This window comes from Malurus melanocephalus, unplaced genomic scaffold (genome assembly GCF_030028575.1).
Source record: "Malurus melanocephalus ecotype Western Australia unplaced genomic scaffold, MMel_1.1 scaffold_1145, whole genome shotgun sequence".
Taxonomy (NCBI): Eukaryota; Metazoa; Chordata; class Aves; order Passeriformes; family Maluridae; genus Malurus; species Malurus melanocephalus.
This window is the reverse complement of record NW_026624377.1, coordinates 52,661-69,596: the sequence shown is the minus strand read 5'-3', so window position 1 is coordinate 69,596 and position 16,936 is coordinate 52,661. Positions and strand designations below refer to the sequence as shown.

Genomic DNA, 16,936 nt, shown 5'->3' with positions numbered 1-16,936 from the left:
AGTACAAACATAACCCAGCCCTCACAGAACTGAGCATTTCTATCACTCAGCTGTAGCCCACTACCCGGGCCCTTGTGCTTAAAAAGAGGCAAACAGAAGCTCCTCCCTCTCCCAAACTAGTTTAATTAGGAAATCAGCCTGTTAATTGATTACCAGCACTACAAAAGCACTCTAAGTAACAGTGAAGGGTCAAGAACTTCAAGTGGTCTTTACAGGAGCTGAAGGTAAGTAGTACTATTTATTCTGTGCTTTTGTTCTTTCCTTAATTTCTTATTTCTCATACACTAAGAGAAAAGGTTTTTAGTCTCTTTTCCCTTTAGACTGTCTATACAGCCCCTGTACAGTAAATTTAGGAGCTATTTATCACTGCTTAACATGCATTCAGAGTAAAGAGGCRTTTGGATCATAGCCATCCCCTTCCCTGGCCTGCCCTCGTCCCTCAGGTGGTAGCTGAAAGTCAGCTCCTGGCWGAGCTGGTAGTGAGGATTGCTGTATGTGGGACTAAAAATAAAATAAGAGCTGTCCCTCAGCCTCTCCTGGCAGAGGGAGCAGTTCAGRGCCTGGTTTTGGTGCCTCTTTCTCAAAGGGCCTCAATTGTAGCTGGAATTAGTGGCCCTCTGACCTCAGGAGCGAGGCTAAAATGTCCTTATCCCCTGCACAAAGCTGAGAGTAGTGGTGTCAGGCTGATATCAAATAAATATAACTCCAGGGAGGCTCCACCATGACCTCTAAGTAACAAACAGGCTGTGGTGCAACTGTTCTGCTCAAAAAGACAGTGCCAGGCTGGATGTTCTCCTGCCTGTCGTGAGTCCTGCTCAGCTCCTCACAAGACTGAGACAGGATTTTACCAAGAGTGGTCCTGCTGTTCAAGTCTGTAATTTCTTAGTGAACAGTAATGAATATTTCATATGTTTATTCTGACAGGCACATCCTGATCTCTCTCCATAAGCCAGACTGTTGGATTCTACACCATGCTGTCCACCCAGCGGCACAGCACCAGCATCCTGACCAGAAAGGAAATCCTAGAAAATGGGTTTTTGGCCGGGTCCTCCAGCCAAAGCTATTCCTCTCCTGTTGTGAGTTATTACATGGACTCCAGCAGTGCCTCCAGACCGGACATGTGGGAGCTTCCCGTGGACTTGGACAACACAGCAAGCGGCAGCTCTCTGTGTGTTGTCAAGCAGGCAGAGTCTCTGAGCAGCTGTGGGAAGCCTGACAGGCACAGCCTGACCCAGGGCATGTCTGACCTCAGCCTGGTCTGCTTCTGCAAGGCCCACCATGGCCAGGCTGCCCTGGAGCTGTCTGGCCTGCCCTGTGAGCACCCCAGCAGAGACTGCTGCCTGGGGAATRTGGCATCACAGAACACCTCCACACCTTGCAAGAATGACAAACACTCCAAACCATCGGAGAGCCTGCTCTTCAAGAGCTCTGAGCTTGCTGGAGACCTCTCAGCCCTTGGCAAAGTGCCAGCACCYGGGTGGGAGATCTCAGCAATAAAATCCTTTCTGGACACCAGCGCGTCCCTTGATGTAAGCGCCGAGGAGTTATGGATACTGGGGTGCTCCAAGCCAGACGTGCCATCCCTGGACACCTCTGTGGTGATTCCTCTGGCTTGGCCTGGTGCCTTCAAGAAGCACCCCACGCTGATCCACAGGTCTGCCCCCCTGGAGCCCCAGCCAAGTGATCCTGACGCTGTCCCCRTGTTTCTGCACCATGCTCTGTGATGTTGCTGGGTGCTTGGGCCCTCCTGCGAGGAGGAGGGATCCCCGCTGCAGCACACAAGACCAGGCCAGCGGTTTGAGTGGTGATGGCAGCACTGTGGACAGGTTAAATCTGCTCACCTGGGGTGACTGAGTGGGCACTGATGGTGGGGGATGCTTGTGCTGGTGATGGCACCCGGAGAACCGCAGCCTTGCTGGCTCCTCCTCCTTCCCTATCCCTCTCTTTTGTATTAACACAATAAAGATAAAAATTACTCTCTGGCGCTGGTCTCTGGCTCTCACTGCCCTCCCTGCTGAGGCTGAGCTCCCTGAACACCCAGGGCTGGCTCCGGCTACAACTCTCCGGGGCAGGATCATCCAAGGTGGGCGAGCCCGGCCCCGTTACCTGGCGGAGAGGGGGCAGGTCCCGGCGGAGCAGGGAGCGGGGACACGGCTGCAGCCCCCGGGCCATGGCTGCGGGGCCGGCCCTGCCCGCCGGGAGCGCGCCCGGGGCTGGGGATCCCTGTCCTGGAGCGCCGGGAAAGCACAGCCGGGAGAGGGGAGCGGCTCCCCGGGCACCCCGGCCTGTCACCCGCCCCACCGAGGCAGGGGTTTACTGCGGGAATCCAGCACCTGCCACCACGCTGGGAAGGCTTCCTCTGTTATGTGYAACCACTGCTCATGAGAGAAGGAAAGGAGCCCAGACCATCCCATCCACTCTTCTTAAAGATTTTCACACTCTCCTGTTAGATCTCACCCCACTCACACAATCCTGATTTTCCTCTCCTGTCTCTGCTTACAGGAAAGAAAGGGAGAAAGACTTGTTAAAAYCACTTTTTGGGCCATTTGGGGTTTGCTGAATAACCAATTTACACTCCACCCTCCTCTTTTAGGGACAGATTAAGGGATAATGAGTCGTGTTGATGAGAGGACAGAGACGAAAACAGAGTAAGAACTGCTTGTAACCAACTTCTGTGAATCACAGCAGTAATTTAATAAATATATCAACTCCCTCTCCATCTATGTGCCTAACCTGTCCACTGGCCTTGCCCTCACCTCTTGAAAAGCCTCCACCTACTTGTACTCCGTCAAAATTCCATCACTCTGCCATAAATTTTACATGCATCRCACTCCCATGACTCAAGTGTTTCTAGTTACAGAGTAAGTTTAAATACTTCCAGAGGGCTAAAGGAACAGCTTAGAAAGAGATGCGAGCTACATGTATCCCACACTCGTTAAAAAGCATCCTATCAGTGAAAAATTTGTTCTTCAGCTGTCMGAGCAGCCTCAGAGACACAGAAAACAGGGAGCTGCTTGTATCCCCTGGCTGCTCACATGACTTTTGTTCTAAATCATGTTACAACATCAGGAAACAGGTGACAAAACAACTCTGAAACAGGGCTGGGAAAGAGAAAGTATTTACAGTTTGAAGTATAAACACCCCAGAAGAGTACAAACCAGAGCTATAATTACCAAGAGGTGCACCTCGGGGGTTGGTTCAGCTGCAGTCTGTGCTGGCTGGCTGATTCCTATTGATACTGCACAGGAGAGATTAAACTTGTTGTGTAAATCTGCAGCTGGAATGTACAAAAAGTGCTCTGGGTGACAAACACAACCACAGCCTTAAAGGAAAACAGAGGAAGAAATGAAGATTTTCCAATGTGCTGCTGTGAGAAGGGAATGTCTGCAGTGTAGGAAGAGATACAACTTCTGCTAACATCCTATTAGGACATCTCAGCTGGGCAAGAACCTGGCAGGGGTTTTGGGGCACCTCCTTTAGAAAAACTTGTGCCAAGATGGCATGTGAACCATGAAGAAGTGTAAAATAAAATCATATTTTGGAGGGATAAAAAAATGAAGAGTTTTCTTTGCAAAAAGCACCTTTGATGTTAAACCACAGCAGAGCAAGCTAAAGCACAGGAGTCATGGAAGGCCTGAGTGGGGGAAGCATTTAACCATTTGAGTGTCAGATTGACAGCCAAAAATAGCTTTATAATGCAATTTCACCATGTTAATATATAAAAAATCCTTTAAATAGAGATGTGGTGTTGATGATGTGGACAAATCTTTTCTTCTCACCACTGATCTYCTTCACTCTATTTTTGCTGTGCATTGAGCTTCAACATTTCAYGGTCAATGGATTTAACCTGAATTTCCACTTCTGTGCATACTGAACTCACCACCTCAGGGCGTGGGCTAGATATCAAAAAACTGCAAGTAAAAATATCCCTGAGTTTCTGTGCAGTATCACAGTTTCTTAATAATGATCCATTAAATCTTAATGTTTTYATCCATGTACTGTCCTCCATGTTTAAAATTCCAGTAATGGCAGTTCCAGTCTGATGTGAGGCAGTGATCTGCAACAATGTCATTATTGCTTMATTTCAAATCCTCCCCTCTCTTGGAAGAAATATTTTCTTTCTACAGTAGCAAACTCACCTCTCCTTAGTTCTCTTTGGCAGAGAGACAAAAGGAGGCTGCCTCAGGATGATAAATGTATTTTCAGCAGCTGCTGTTAAAAATATGTCTCTATATTTTTGTCCTCCGTTCACAAATCAAAATAAAAATCCTTCTCACAGTGCAATTAAGGACTTCATGTACACCAACAGAAAGACTTACTACAAGAAAATTTATGCTGGAGTCAGAAAGAAGGACCCAAATCACATTTTCTTGGTATATTATRTTTTTAATATATTAAAAAATTACAGTTTCAATAAAGAAGTAGAAAAATAACAAATTCTTTGGAAAGTGCTTGTGAAATACAAGCAGTTCTCCAGAAGGCATTAATTGTCTGAACTACCACATATAAATGATCCAAGCATTCAGTGAACTACTGAGACAGTCCCAATCAATATACTGAAAAGAGAGGCTTTTATAAAATGGAAAAATATATTTTCACTAACAGGTCTATCTCAAACTGAGGAAAGCCATGTCTCAGGTACTGTTCTGGAATCCAGCTTCACTTGGGTCAGTATCATGTTCCTGGAAGAAAAAAAAAATAAGAAAAAAGAGTTTTAACAACAGGATAGAACTGTAAGATTTTTGGCTTAACTAGACCATGTGTGAAACAGGGAATTCTTGTTAGCACAAACTGCTGCTCTGCCAACGTGCTCCAAACACACTTGGAAGCATCAAATCTACTATGAGGAATAATTTCAGTACTCCTGAGGAACAATGCTGGTTTCACCTCTGCACTGCAGCAGTGGCCAGAGCTGTGAACACTACTGAGGACACGCTGCTTTCACTCGGCCACCAGGAATGAACTGACTTAGCTGCAATTACAAACTAYACTTGCATGTATTAATCTCCCAATTAAAATAAATGAGAGACTTAATAAATTAAGCACTTGCATGTTTTAAAGAGATTAACAGTCATAAGTATTCTGGATCACACTTCATTGGTTTAATTTATTGCACAACTAATTTCTTGCAGCACCGTTCCTCTTGCCTGTGACAAGTGCAGCTGCTACAATGACACACCACCTTCAGCGCTGCTATCAACTACTCACTTGTAATTTGTTATCAAAAATACCTGATTCAGTTTCTTAAACTCGACCACTTGGAAGAAGATGTGCTCCAGGATGTATTTGGCATCTTGCTTCTCCTTTGGGAGTTCGCTCGTCACTCCCAGGATATCGCCGCATTTCCGTACGTAAAACTCCAGGTCATCATCAGTGCCTAAACGAGCAGCCAGGAAGGAATGCAGGTGAGTATCACACATCTGGAGCAGCTGGCCAAAAACCTGCTCTGAATCTCCATTTGCTGTTGGCATTCTGAGAGGTTCAGCCCTATAACCAAGCTCAATGGATGAGCCATGGTGGACTCCTGCAGCCAGTACCTTCTCATCTTCTTCAGGTCTTTAAAATAATCTTAACATTTTAACTTCAAAGCATAGAAAAGATGTGAAATTCATCACTAGAGTACACAAAGCAATTTATGCACAATATAGGAAACAGCAGGCAGAAGCATAGTAAAATGTCAAAAACCAGACAAAATATAATGTCATAGTACATAAAGTCACGCTATCAATTTCCAAAGCCTTTCAATTTCTTGGATTGGGACGAGAGCAGTGGATTTTCCCAAATGAGGTCCATGCTTTCAAATTAAACATAAAAATTTTCCTCTAAAAACTCAAACATTTTATATAAATGTGTAAACAATCGATCTGCTCCACTTACATTTGTTTGTGATCTCTGCAAGTCGTGCTTTCTCAGAGGAAAARGTTTCATCCAAGTCAAAGAGCTCCAGAGCCGGTGGAGGCAATTCTCTGAAAGCAGGTGGAAAAACCTTGGAGAGAAAAAGCAGCATGGTTGATTGCCACACATTTTTCTATACTTCAGAGATCTCGAAAACAACAGTTTTGGACTTATTTGACTTGAAGAAACCCTCTAGAAACTCAAAAGCAGCTCCAAAAAAAAGGGGCACCATTTGAAAATTCCATTTTTATGTTGTAAAAATAACTGAACATTCCAAATGAGTTTGGTCGCAAGTGTGCCAGAATTACCACCCAGCATCACAACCAGACATTTTTATTAGCAGTTTCAGTTTTGCTCCATGAGACTCAGCTGAGAGCTGAGGAACTAAACTGGCCATAACAGCTCACCCTGAAAACATATTCACATCAATTCTGGTCAGGGTACTTTCTGTTTCATGCAGGCACCATTTATGTCACAAGTTGGTCTTGGGTTTTTAAAAAGCAGTGCATGAGACACCACTTTCAGTTGCACTCCTGCAGCTTTCTCACTGGMCAGGGTAAAGAAAGATGGAACAATGATGGCAAAATTCAGACACTCAGAGATCCCTGCTTTCTGAAATTAGTTTGATGCCACCACAGCTCGTGTTGCTGCTGTCAGCCCAAACCTCTGCTGGTAAAAGTTTGATCAGCTCCTGCTGTAAAAAGACCAATGCTCCACTTTCTGCTTCCCCCGAGGATGTGGGAGATGGAAGCACAGGAGGACAGACTGGCTCCTCCCTGGCAGCAGTCAGTGCAGTACTCACCACCACTGCTCTCTGAAATACCATATAATGGTACCACACACTACATTGTGAAGCCTTTTGGATAAAAATYAGAAGTGTAAACAAGTGCTCTTTCMTAAAAGATGGTCCCTGCCGTGTATTCAACTCCCAAGTGATTAATTATTACTGCAGCATTTCTCACGACTTTTTTTACAGAACCATGGAAGTTATACACAGAGATTTTGCATKAAATAAAGGAACCAGAGATTCACTGAGGTTGGAAAAGACCTCCAAGATCATCATGTTCAATTTTCATGAAGAAGGGTTCTCCCTGTACTACACAGGCAAGGAAATTACTCACAGCTGGCTGGAGGACAGGTAGTGGAGTCTCAAATTCTGGCTGAATGAGTTGGAGGGGTTCATGTTTCACATTCAGTTCTTCATAAGCTCTGCAGCACAGAAAAATCCAAAGTGTGAGGGGAAAAAAGATACAGCTCCATTTCCACTTTCAAGCTGTAGAGATGGATTTTTATAAACACACTAGCATCAAAGTTTTGTATTTTGCAGCATGAAAGAAAAAGGATGTCCACTTTAGAAGGACCTCAGAGAACTATGGACCAGTAAAAGATGATTTAAAAAATCACAGCTCAATTTCTCAATCGACTTTTAGATGGATGAACATGGATGAGGAAAAAGTGATCCAGCACAAAAAAGCAGAACTGGGATTTCAAAAACATTTGTAAGGAAACTGATAGTCAAAAGTTATTTTTTAAAAAAATGTAACTATAGCTAAGATTAGAAGCAAGAGAAAACATCATTGTCACACAGTACAAATCYATCTCCTGGTATATCCATATTCAAAATGCTGCCTACAGCTCAGTCCTTCCTGCTCTTAAGGACACAGAGTCAAGCACAAACAGYAAATGCAGAACACAGAATGGAATAAATAAATAAGTAATAAGAAAATTACAGCTGCTGACTTGATAACTGAAGGGAGGGTAGTTGTGTCCAGCTGATAAAGGGATGTATCAAACAGCTTTGTGAAGTCTCTTGGGTTCTCATCTCCTTCCTGCAGGCAGACTCGCAGCTGCTCAGAGAGCGCGGCCGTGTCTGGGAGCACAGTGTAGTCTGAAATCTGAACACAGACACACACCCCTGTCATTTAAAATGGCCAACCCATTCCTATYATCTATTTCCAGTTTATATCTCACCTCAAATCTCACTTAGAAATAATTATTTCACTCTTTACCAGGTATGGCCCTTTGCAGTGCAGCTCACTAAATTAGGAACTGTGCCAACCCTTCCCTCAGCTGTAAATGGAAGTTTTAACTGGATTTCTCTTAWTTTTTTTAAAGAGCCAGCTTACCAGTCAACAGTTGTTCTTTTATGCACACAGACCATACAATGTTATCACAGATGTTATTTCCAATTACAAGCAGCATTTGTATCCATCAGTTAAAAAAAAAACAACTAAAACTGACATACAGATTGATCCCTACTTACATACAGAAAATCTGCCTTTCCTTCCTGCACATTCCTCTTGTCTGAGGGCTCAGAGTGAAGTGCAAATTCATTACACAGTCCMTCTCAAACATGGACAAACTGGGAAGAGACTTTCACAGATTTTATCTGATAATGAAAAGCAATCTTASTCTGAGTGATACCTAATTTTTTGYACCTAAGCCATCTGCCTACTCAATCTTAGACCATGAATAAAGGTTCTGCAACAACAGCAGCAGACATCTTCCTGTTAACAGGAATTCCATCAGCACCTGCATGCAGGTTGGACAGATTCCTAAAACWCAAATTCAAACCCACTCTGTGCTRAACACAAGGTGTGMCAAAACTGGTGCTGTCAATCACACTGTTCTTTATCCCCTTGAGATGGATCTCTCTTACCTCAGGGTCCTCCATATCCATCTGATTTAAGTGGATATCTGATGTTGTGAGCCACTGGAAAAGCACATCCTGGAGAAGGGTAAAAATTAATTTCAAGAGAATCCAGGTAATCTCATACTATGCTTAAACATTTACATTAAATCTAAATATGAAAATAATGAAAAAAAGGCAATAAAACAAAGAATATCTGTCAGTATTGGCTTAGAATCTCCAAACTGAATTAATTTCATAGCTCTCTTGCTCTAAACTGTAGCTGAGCTTGGAACGYTTTGCAAATGTTGTGAAGATCCACTAGGGTGTTATTAAAGAAAAATAAAACAACCCCMAAAAAACTCCAACTTACCATGATCTTACCATTTTCTTCTTTRTCTAAATACTGGTCACTGAACATGTGGGAAGATCCCAGTGCTGCCATCTTTCCACCTTTATCCTACCAACAAAAAATACAATATAGCAAAAACTCCTTCCAAATCACAGTTTTAGACACAATTGTTACTGCATTGYATTACTCATCTACATAGTAAAAAACCGTGTTAACTGGATCACATTCATGAACAATATCAATCCTGYGTTTGTAACTATCTTACTATTAGATTTTTTTTAATTTATTTCTTTACTTATATTAAAAACTCCTGGTTCTGAGGTGATAGGCCTCTTCCTTCATTCAACATGGTGTACTTACAAAGCTAAGGATAATCTTATTTAATAAATTATTACTAAAACAGGAGAAAACCCCCTGAAACTTTAAAGAACTAAAGATCTCTATCAGTCAACCAAAAAAATATGCAATCTTTGCTGACCACCTCATTAATTCTTCTCTGAACCCCATGCAAAGAAATTTACCATAATAAGAGGTAGGATTCACTGGAGTTTGCAGAYGCATGAAAAATTGAGGTGGGTTTGTAAATATCCCCAAAAGATGCACTCACAATTTCTTTGTGGGGCAGAGGGGAGTGCAGGGAATGCTCCAGGCAGCTCGTACCTCATGCTGATAGAAAGCCAGGATAGGCCTGTTGAGAGGGAAGCAGACGGATCCTGTTGACAGAATTGCCACTGCTGGCTTCATCACATTCAGTGTGGCTCCAAAAGGATACACGAAGGTGAGAGCTCTGCAGGAAACACAGGAATTCCATCAGCACCTGCATGCAGGTTGGACAGATTCCTAAAACTCAAATTCAAACCCACAGACTAGAGGCCAAAAAGATCTGGTCATGAAAACAGTAATTCCTTTCCCACCCTATCCCTCCTGCTCCTTCAGAGGGAGCTCTACCAGATTCTCCTTTCCAGATAAAACCTAAGAAGCTGACATAAGAAATGCATTAAAAAATCTGAACACACCTGCAGTGTAGTGCTGCTAATCATAAACCTGCCAATTCTGAGGTATTCTACATTAATTTCCKCATAGAAAATACTTACTGTGAGTCATGGCCCCTTCCATCTTCATCTATTGTCTCAAGCACTGTTTTCTTTGCAGCTTCACTGATTCCCCTATAAGATATTGAAAAAAAAACCTTGCTGAAAACAATCCAGGCCACAAGAGTTTACTGTGAAGATTTACATACCCCAAATATTTACCTGTTCAAAACTCCATCAGAGATTAGYGCTTCTTTTGGGTGGTAGTACTTGTAATACACATTTCGTACTACGGCATCTTGAAAAAGAAAAAAATACAGAAATTTACATCTCAGCTGATCAGAGTGCTGGATTTAGCAAAGTAAAAATAGCTTAGCAATATCTTGGATTCCCTGGGTGTTTGCTCATAGCCCCACAAAGCTGGCATTTGGCTCCCAAAAGAACTGAAATCAGCCTTCACTACCATTTCCTTTCGGACATAATAGATTTATGACAGAAATGWCACTAGAATTAATTTTTTAAAAGTAAATTATAACTAACAACTACAGCAAAKGAATGGCCAAGTTGTCCATGGACTCTGTCCATGGAAAGCCCTCTCTGTGCTCCAGTATTACCCTAYCATGTGCAGGCAGATTTAAAGAAAAAATATCTTTCAGATCAACAGATACTTTGTGAGAAAGATCTGCTTGTCTCGTATCCACAAAGGCTGAACCTGTKCTTTCAATTTTGCTGCAAATTGATGACTAAAAGGTAGCAGTAAGCCCCATTACCATTATTGAAAATGATCCCATATTCTTCTAATAAAAAGTTAATATTTGTGCCATTCCGGGACTCTCCACCTTCTCTCAGCATCACCAGGATGGCYCCACCATCCTCCAGGAATTTCTTCAAAACAGAAAACTAGAAAACAACAAAGATCCAGAAAAAAACAAACATGAGAAGCTACACACAAAACTGCAGGAAGTTATACTGAGATGAGGGAAGGTATATGATTTTGCCTGCTTGCATTTAATTTGATCCTGTAAGAGAAACATTCCAATTTCAATTTCTGTGAAGTAATATAAAGCAGCATTACAACARAGTCTTCTGTCTTGTTCTTTTCTACTTAGGCAAATTTTAAAACATAATTAATTTTAAAAAAATTACCAACTTCTTACCTCATCMGCACTGAACTTCTCTCTTGGCCCTGCTGTAATCCACAATTTCACCCCAAACAGTCTCTCAGATGTGATCTCATCTTTTAAGCTATGAATAGATTATTAAAGACATGCATTATTYTTGGATACAGTCCTGAGCCACAACCTTTTCCTTTGCTTGTTTTTTAAAGGCCTGGCAAATGAACACAAAGCAAATCACTTCAGTCACTTCGCATCCTTTTATCTGGGTTTGAAGTTGACAACTTGAGCAAAAACAATCCTTACAAGTGTCAACCAGCTAAAGAGTAACGCTCCTCYAACAAGGCACTGTGGAGATCCAGAGCTGCTGTCAGCTGTCACAGCTGCTACTAAACTTTGCACCTGAGGAGCTTCCGATAATTTTTTTTCTTTTCTTTGGCCTGGAAGGGACCCACAGGGATCCTGGCCCCACACAGACCCCCCAACAGCCCCACCCTGAGCATCCCTGGCAGCGCTGTCCAAACGCTCCCGGAGCTCTGGCAGCCTCGGGGCCGGGACCATTCCCTGGGGAGCCTGGGCAGTGCCAGCACCCTCTGGGGACACAAGAGACCTTTCCCTGGTTCCCAACCTGACCCCCTCCCGAACAGTYCCATGCCATTTTACAGCAGTCAGGKAAACACTATCATMTTCATCTGTTTTTCTTTTCGACCCAAACTCCAAATCGAGGCAGACTTACAAATCTCTAGGAGGAGCTTCATCCTCACAATTTACACYCCATCTCCTCCACAGGTGAGACAGMTGTGGCTCCAAAGAACCACGAACAGCCCCCACACCGTCAGAAGATGCCACAGAGCGCAATCAACGCGAGAGAGCGACCGTAGCTCATGAGACACATCCCCAAAGGCCACTCGGGTACCACTCGGACCACACACCCCCGGCGGGGCCTCTCCGTGCCCCCGAGAGCCGCCCCTCACCTCTGCACCTTCCAGCTGCCGCGCAGCCGCTTCCGCAGGGCCTTGTAGCCGCCGGCCGGCGTGAAGCTCTCGCCCTTGGAGGCGTTGAACACTATGGCATTGCGCGGGCCGTTCTCCATAGGCTCCCCCGGGGCTGCCGGAGGGCTGCGGGGAGCAGCGGGGAAGCGCCAGCGCTCCGGCCGCCCGCGGGTCCCGCCGTGTCCCCGCCGTGCCGCCGTCACCACGCGCGCTCCGCCCTAGCAACGCTCCGCCGGGCGCATGCGCGCCTGTCCTGTTCCCCCCCGCGGGTGCAGAGGTCGCCGCGGTGGTTCGCTCCACTCCCCGCCGGGGAAAGGGGCGGGACGGTCCCACTGCGTAGAGCGGGGGGTGTGAAGGGGCGGGTCAGCGTTGCGCGCTCCCGCCCTCACTCAGCCCGGGTCTTTGACCCCATCGGCCCCTGACATGATCCGGGACGGTCCCGCTACCCTGCGGCCTCTCTTGAGTCTCTGGGTCTTTGCTCTTGCTTGTGGCTAAAATCCCAGTCCCGAGAGAAGCGGGTTCTGCCGTGTGAGGGGTAGGCCCTGACACGGAGTACCTAGAGAAGCTGTGGCTGCTCCATCTCGGCAAGTGCCCMAGGCCAGCAGCAACCTGGGCTAGTAGAAGGTATCCCTGCCCTTAGCCTTTAAGATATCCAACCCTTCCATGATTCTGTGGTCAGTTTAAAGAAAGGAATTTCTCTTAAATTTAAAGCCAGAAGTTTCAGTGCGTTCCTGCTCTTGCGCTAAGGCCCAGCACAGAGCTCTCACCCCACTTCCCTCTCTCCTCCCCCTCAGATCCACAACAGCCACAGAAGCACATCAGTGTTTGCACTTTAATATAAACCATGTCATATTTCCAATGACTTCAGCATATACAAGATAAAGCCTGATAAAAAAAATCCAAACAAATTTTTCCAGCACAAGGTTTCCCACAGCATGAGCGTCACAAAACTTTTAGAAAGCCACCCCTTGTTTATCCCTGTGTTGCTCTGAGCCCCCTCTCCTCCCCCCACAGCAACAGCACAGAACAGCTTTTAAACAAAAAAAAAAAAAAAGTGAAGTGACATTCAATGAATACATCAGCGTTTAAATTAAGGCAGAGTAAATAACTGTTCCACATCCGTGCTGGGCTTTTTCAGGTGAGTGCTGGAGCACAGCCAGCCCTTGCTCTGCATGGCCCTGTGCTCAGCACAGCAGTGTTGGTGTGCCTTGAGAAAGGCAAGCACGTGCTGGGAAAGCACCCACCACCCCCAACCACAGTTCAGCTATAAAATTATTTTTATTTTGCCAAGCAACTAAGCCTCTTTCCCCACCCTTTTGGTCTGGCATTTCCTCCTACACGTTGGCTCCTCTGTAACCACCTCCTTGTTGCTTCGGTTGTGCCCCAATCCTGGACCAGAGAGATGATCCACTCACTTTGAGGAGGGACAGACGGGCATGAAAGGCCACAGTGCAGYTCAGGATTTACAGATCTGCAGCTGCCTTTGGAGCAATAACTGATGAACAGTTTTTCCCTCAGTCCAGCTCAGTCCAAGGTGAGTAGCTCAGGTGACAGAGTCCACTTAAAGGAAAGAAGCCACTGTTCATGGTGATGTGAAGAGTTTCCTTCGCCATTGAGGACTTGGGGAAAGACATTGGACGTAGCTGAGCATAGCTTCACAAAAAAATAAAATAAAATAAGCAAAATGTGTCCAGTTACAGGGACATGGCTGTTGATTCAAATGATGGCATATACCTCGACCATAAATACAACCACAAAGTGAATACACTTCTGCCAAGTAGCACACGACACTCAGGGGGGAATCTTAATCAGCGTCCCACTTTCCCTGGCAGAGAAACATTCATTTAGGGAAAAAAATTCACCAAACAGCAAAAATTAAGAACTGTTCCATCCCAGCCAGTTAATGTGTTAGTGCCAATTTCCTTAAACCATGAGCAAAGGACAGTACCAATCCTCTCAAAASAAAAGAAAGAAAACCCAAAAGCCATCAAATCCATTCATTTAAAATAGGGCTTCACAAAGCCTTTGTAAAACTTAAATGTCCTCTTCAGTTGGTGCATATGAAAATCCTAAAAATGCRTCGGAGGCACTGGAGCTGCTGGCTGCGAGGTCAGGCGTGCGGGTGATGGAGGCAGAGATGGCTTCTTGGGTGAATTCAGGGTCAAAGTGCCGCAGATCAGCTGGGCCAGCCTAAGCCAAGGAGCAGAGAATCACTGAGTGAGCAGACCCAAACCATTGTTCAGACAGTCCAACAGAGCTGCCCTTCCAAAAGAGCCATCACCRCTGCATCTGCAGCTCCCAACCCACACCTCAGAGCTCTGTGTCAGCATGAGACATCTGGAGGGGATCCCTTTTGCACAACAGGCAGAATTCCCCACTTACCACATTGGGGTTGAACGGAGGAGTAATCCTCTTGTGATATAAATCATCCCAGTTTATTGGGCTGAAGAAYACGTGGTTCTTGATCTCAAGCTGCATAGAAAGCAGGAGGGAAAAGTCAGTCTTCTGCCATCCCTTCTTTTCCATTACCTGGTCTCACAGCTTTAAGTGGTTGRAGCATGWYTTRAAGTTACCACRTACCCWTATCCACAAATCCTTAATACATGARGRTCRYSATCCAGGAATCCCTTGAAGGGAAATGACCCATCACACACTGGTGTCCTTAGCTTGCCACCACCCCTTTCTTTCCCTTTGGAAATCCAAGTCTGTCCCATGTTTCCCTTGTAGGMGGCTGAAGGGACAGACTGTGTGGGAAGCTTTTTCCAAGGCAGTGCTGTTATGAAAGAAATGCTCAGAATAGAAAGTTTTCCCATCCATCCTCCCTCCCTCCTGATCATAGTGGAGGCCACCTACAAAGTCTGTTTTGGCACCCAGCCTCCTCTTCTGGTCCTTGTGGAGAAGTCCCTGGAGGATGTCACAAGCTGCCACAGTCTTRGTTCCTTGGATCTGCAGTGGCTTGTGCAGAATGTTGTCGTACATCTGAGACACATCCCGGCTGTAAAAAGGAGGCTAATTTGAAAGAGAGGAGAAGCAGCCAGGTAAAGCATGAGCTACCAGAAGCAACCACGCATTGCAGGTCAAAATGAGTCCTGCAGTGAGTAGAAGAGGGAGATCTGCCTCATCCCTGGCCCAAAGGGCAGCGGTATAATTGAACCAGATCATTAGTTCAGAATTTTGTTATCTATCAGTACCTTGTGAATGCTACACCAATCTCACACCACAGCTTTTGAAAATAAAATTTCTACTGCCTAAAGTAAACCAACCCATTTCCATTCTTACCAGTCCAAAGAGCATTTCATAGAGGACAGCTCCYAGGCACCACCAGTCTACTGTCCTGTCATAGGGCTGCTTCTTTAGCACCTCAGGGGCCAGGTACTGGGAAGGCAGAAGGAAATATTTGAGTCAAATTATGAAGGAAGAGATTTGCCTTTCTAAGTCCCAAACCTGGCTGCAGCTCTTTGAGCAAATTCATTAGAAAGCACACAGATGTATTTCCTGCTATTATCTAATAAACTTKCCACTTGCTTTGGAGCAATGGGCTTCAAAGACACCTACCAAAGCCCTCAAAGTGTCCTTCCAGGCTACAGAAGGTTCTCTTTCTAAAGAGGATTTTTACAAGGATTTGCCACCTGCCACAATTCAGCCAGCAAACCTGTCCCACATTGAYACATCACACCTCTAAAAAGCTCCTGCAGTTTTGTAAAAGCTGCTTTTTTAGTTCTGATAGGTCTGTTCAAAGCAGCAAAACTACCAAGAGCCACCACCAAGGAGCAATAGGCAAGAATTTGAGCAGTCTTCAGARCAGTTTYCCACAGAATTATCCCTCTGTACTATCAGACTCTGTCTAGAGCACGAAAACACCAGCACACACCAAAAATGGAAAGCAAAGCTCAAACACTTCTGCTTGGTCCATGCTGTGCTGTTGCTTAAGAGGTACCCCACCAAAAGAGGGAAATTCCTGTCCACTTCTGCTGAACTTGAGCACTGAGAGGTGTCTTCTTTACAGACCCTTTGTCAAGCTGTGTGGGGGAAGCTGCAGAACAAGTGCATTACCTAGGCTGAACTGCCACCAAAATACCCAGCTCAGTAAGAAATAGGAAAAAAAGGGAAAAAAAAAAGCCTCCAAGAAGCCGAATTGGAAATAGGTTTTGACAAAACCCAGTCAGAGTGCATCGGAGAAAAGGCATTTCCTCCCCTCTGAGCAGTGTTCACATTCCAGCGGAGAGCTTAGTCCTCACCTCTGTGCAGGGCCTGCAGCTCCTGCAGCACCAAGGACACACAAGAGAGCACAGCAAGGTCCTGTGTCTGCCAGCACCAGCAGGTTCCTTGTTCTGCACCTCTGGGGTCTCAGGGCAGGTAAACATCCTGCCCACAGGCTCCCAGGGTCAAGGTTGTCTCCACCTCCACAGCTATTTTCATAAGCCTTGGCCATTTCCAAGGGCAGGGACCCCTCTCCCAAGAGCTGATTAATAACTCCAAAATTGCTGTTCTGTTAGAGGTAGAGCTGCCTCTGCTGAAGAGGGAAGGCTTTGCCTRAACTCCAGCTTTAGGCTGACAACCTCAGAGAGCCCATAATTTTTTGAGGTGCTACATAAGACCCAGAGCAACAAGTCTGAAGATTTCCAGACCCCAGGTCACAACAAAGCCCCAGCACATGCAGTACCTCAGGAGTGCCACAAAAAGTAGAAGTTGTCTCCTCTTGCTCCATTCCTTCTTTGCASAGTCCAAAGTCTGTCAATACTATGTGTCCCTAAGGAAGAGAGAAATTTCAGCTTGTCCCACTCTTTCTGGAGAGTGAGACAGGACTTCCAAATATTTGCCTATGCAAATTACATCTCTTGCAGGTTTTAGTTCCCTACTACTCATCTGCTTCCCTTCCCCCCTCCCCTTGTGTTCATCCTATAGTACAAGTACTGGAGCCT

General features: G+C 45.2%; 3 protein-coding genes across 5 annotated transcripts in view; 1 reads left to right on the top strand and 2 right to left on the bottom strand.

The window, feature by feature from the left end:
- The first annotated feature begins 20 nt into the window (after positions 1-20).
- LOC130586353 (uncharacterized) lies at positions 21-1,724 on the top strand. The gene is made up of 2 exons (XM_057387138.1): positions 21-224; positions 925-1,724. The coding sequence occupies exon 2, from the start codon at positions 972-974 to the stop codon at positions 1,722-1,724; it is 753 nt and encodes a 250-aa protein (XP_057243121.1). The 5' UTR covers positions 21-224; positions 925-971.
- A 2,647-nt stretch (positions 1,725-4,371) lies between these two features.
- IFT52 (intraflagellar transport 52) lies at positions 4,372-12,250 on the bottom strand. Its single transcript, XM_057387145.1, has 13 exons — positions 11,997-12,250; positions 11,065-11,152; positions 10,678-10,807; positions 10,130-10,205; positions 9,971-10,042; positions 9,537-9,663; positions 8,898-8,984; positions 8,555-8,623; positions 7,636-7,790; positions 7,017-7,104; positions 5,878-5,986; positions 5,232-5,377; positions 4,372-4,682 (listed from the first exon to the last, which is right to left on the bottom strand). The coding sequence occupies exons 1-13, from the start codon at positions 12,113-12,115 to the stop codon at positions 4,635-4,637; spliced, it is 1,314 nt and encodes a 437-aa protein (XP_057243128.1). The 5' UTR covers positions 12,116-12,250; the 3' UTR covers positions 4,372-4,634.
- Positions 12,251-12,832: 582 nt separating this feature from the next.
- SGK2 (serum/glucocorticoid regulated kinase 2) overlaps positions 12,833-16,936 on the bottom strand; it is an 18,684-nt gene continuing 14,580 nt past the window's right edge. For all 3 annotated transcript variants that reach the window (XM_057387141.1, XM_057387143.1, XM_057387140.1), the window contains 5 exons: positions 16,678-16,764; positions 15,294-15,389; positions 14,868-15,023; positions 14,397-14,486; positions 12,833-14,204 (listed from right to left, as the gene is read on the bottom strand). In XM_057387141.1, the coding sequence (XP_057243124.1) occupies positions 14,049-14,204; positions 14,397-14,486; positions 14,868-15,023; positions 15,294-15,389; positions 16,678-16,764 (585 nt within the window). In that variant the 3' untranslated portion in view covers positions 12,833-14,048. The remainder of the gene's footprint in view (positions 14,205-14,396; positions 14,487-14,867; positions 15,024-15,293; positions 15,390-16,677; positions 16,765-16,936) is intronic.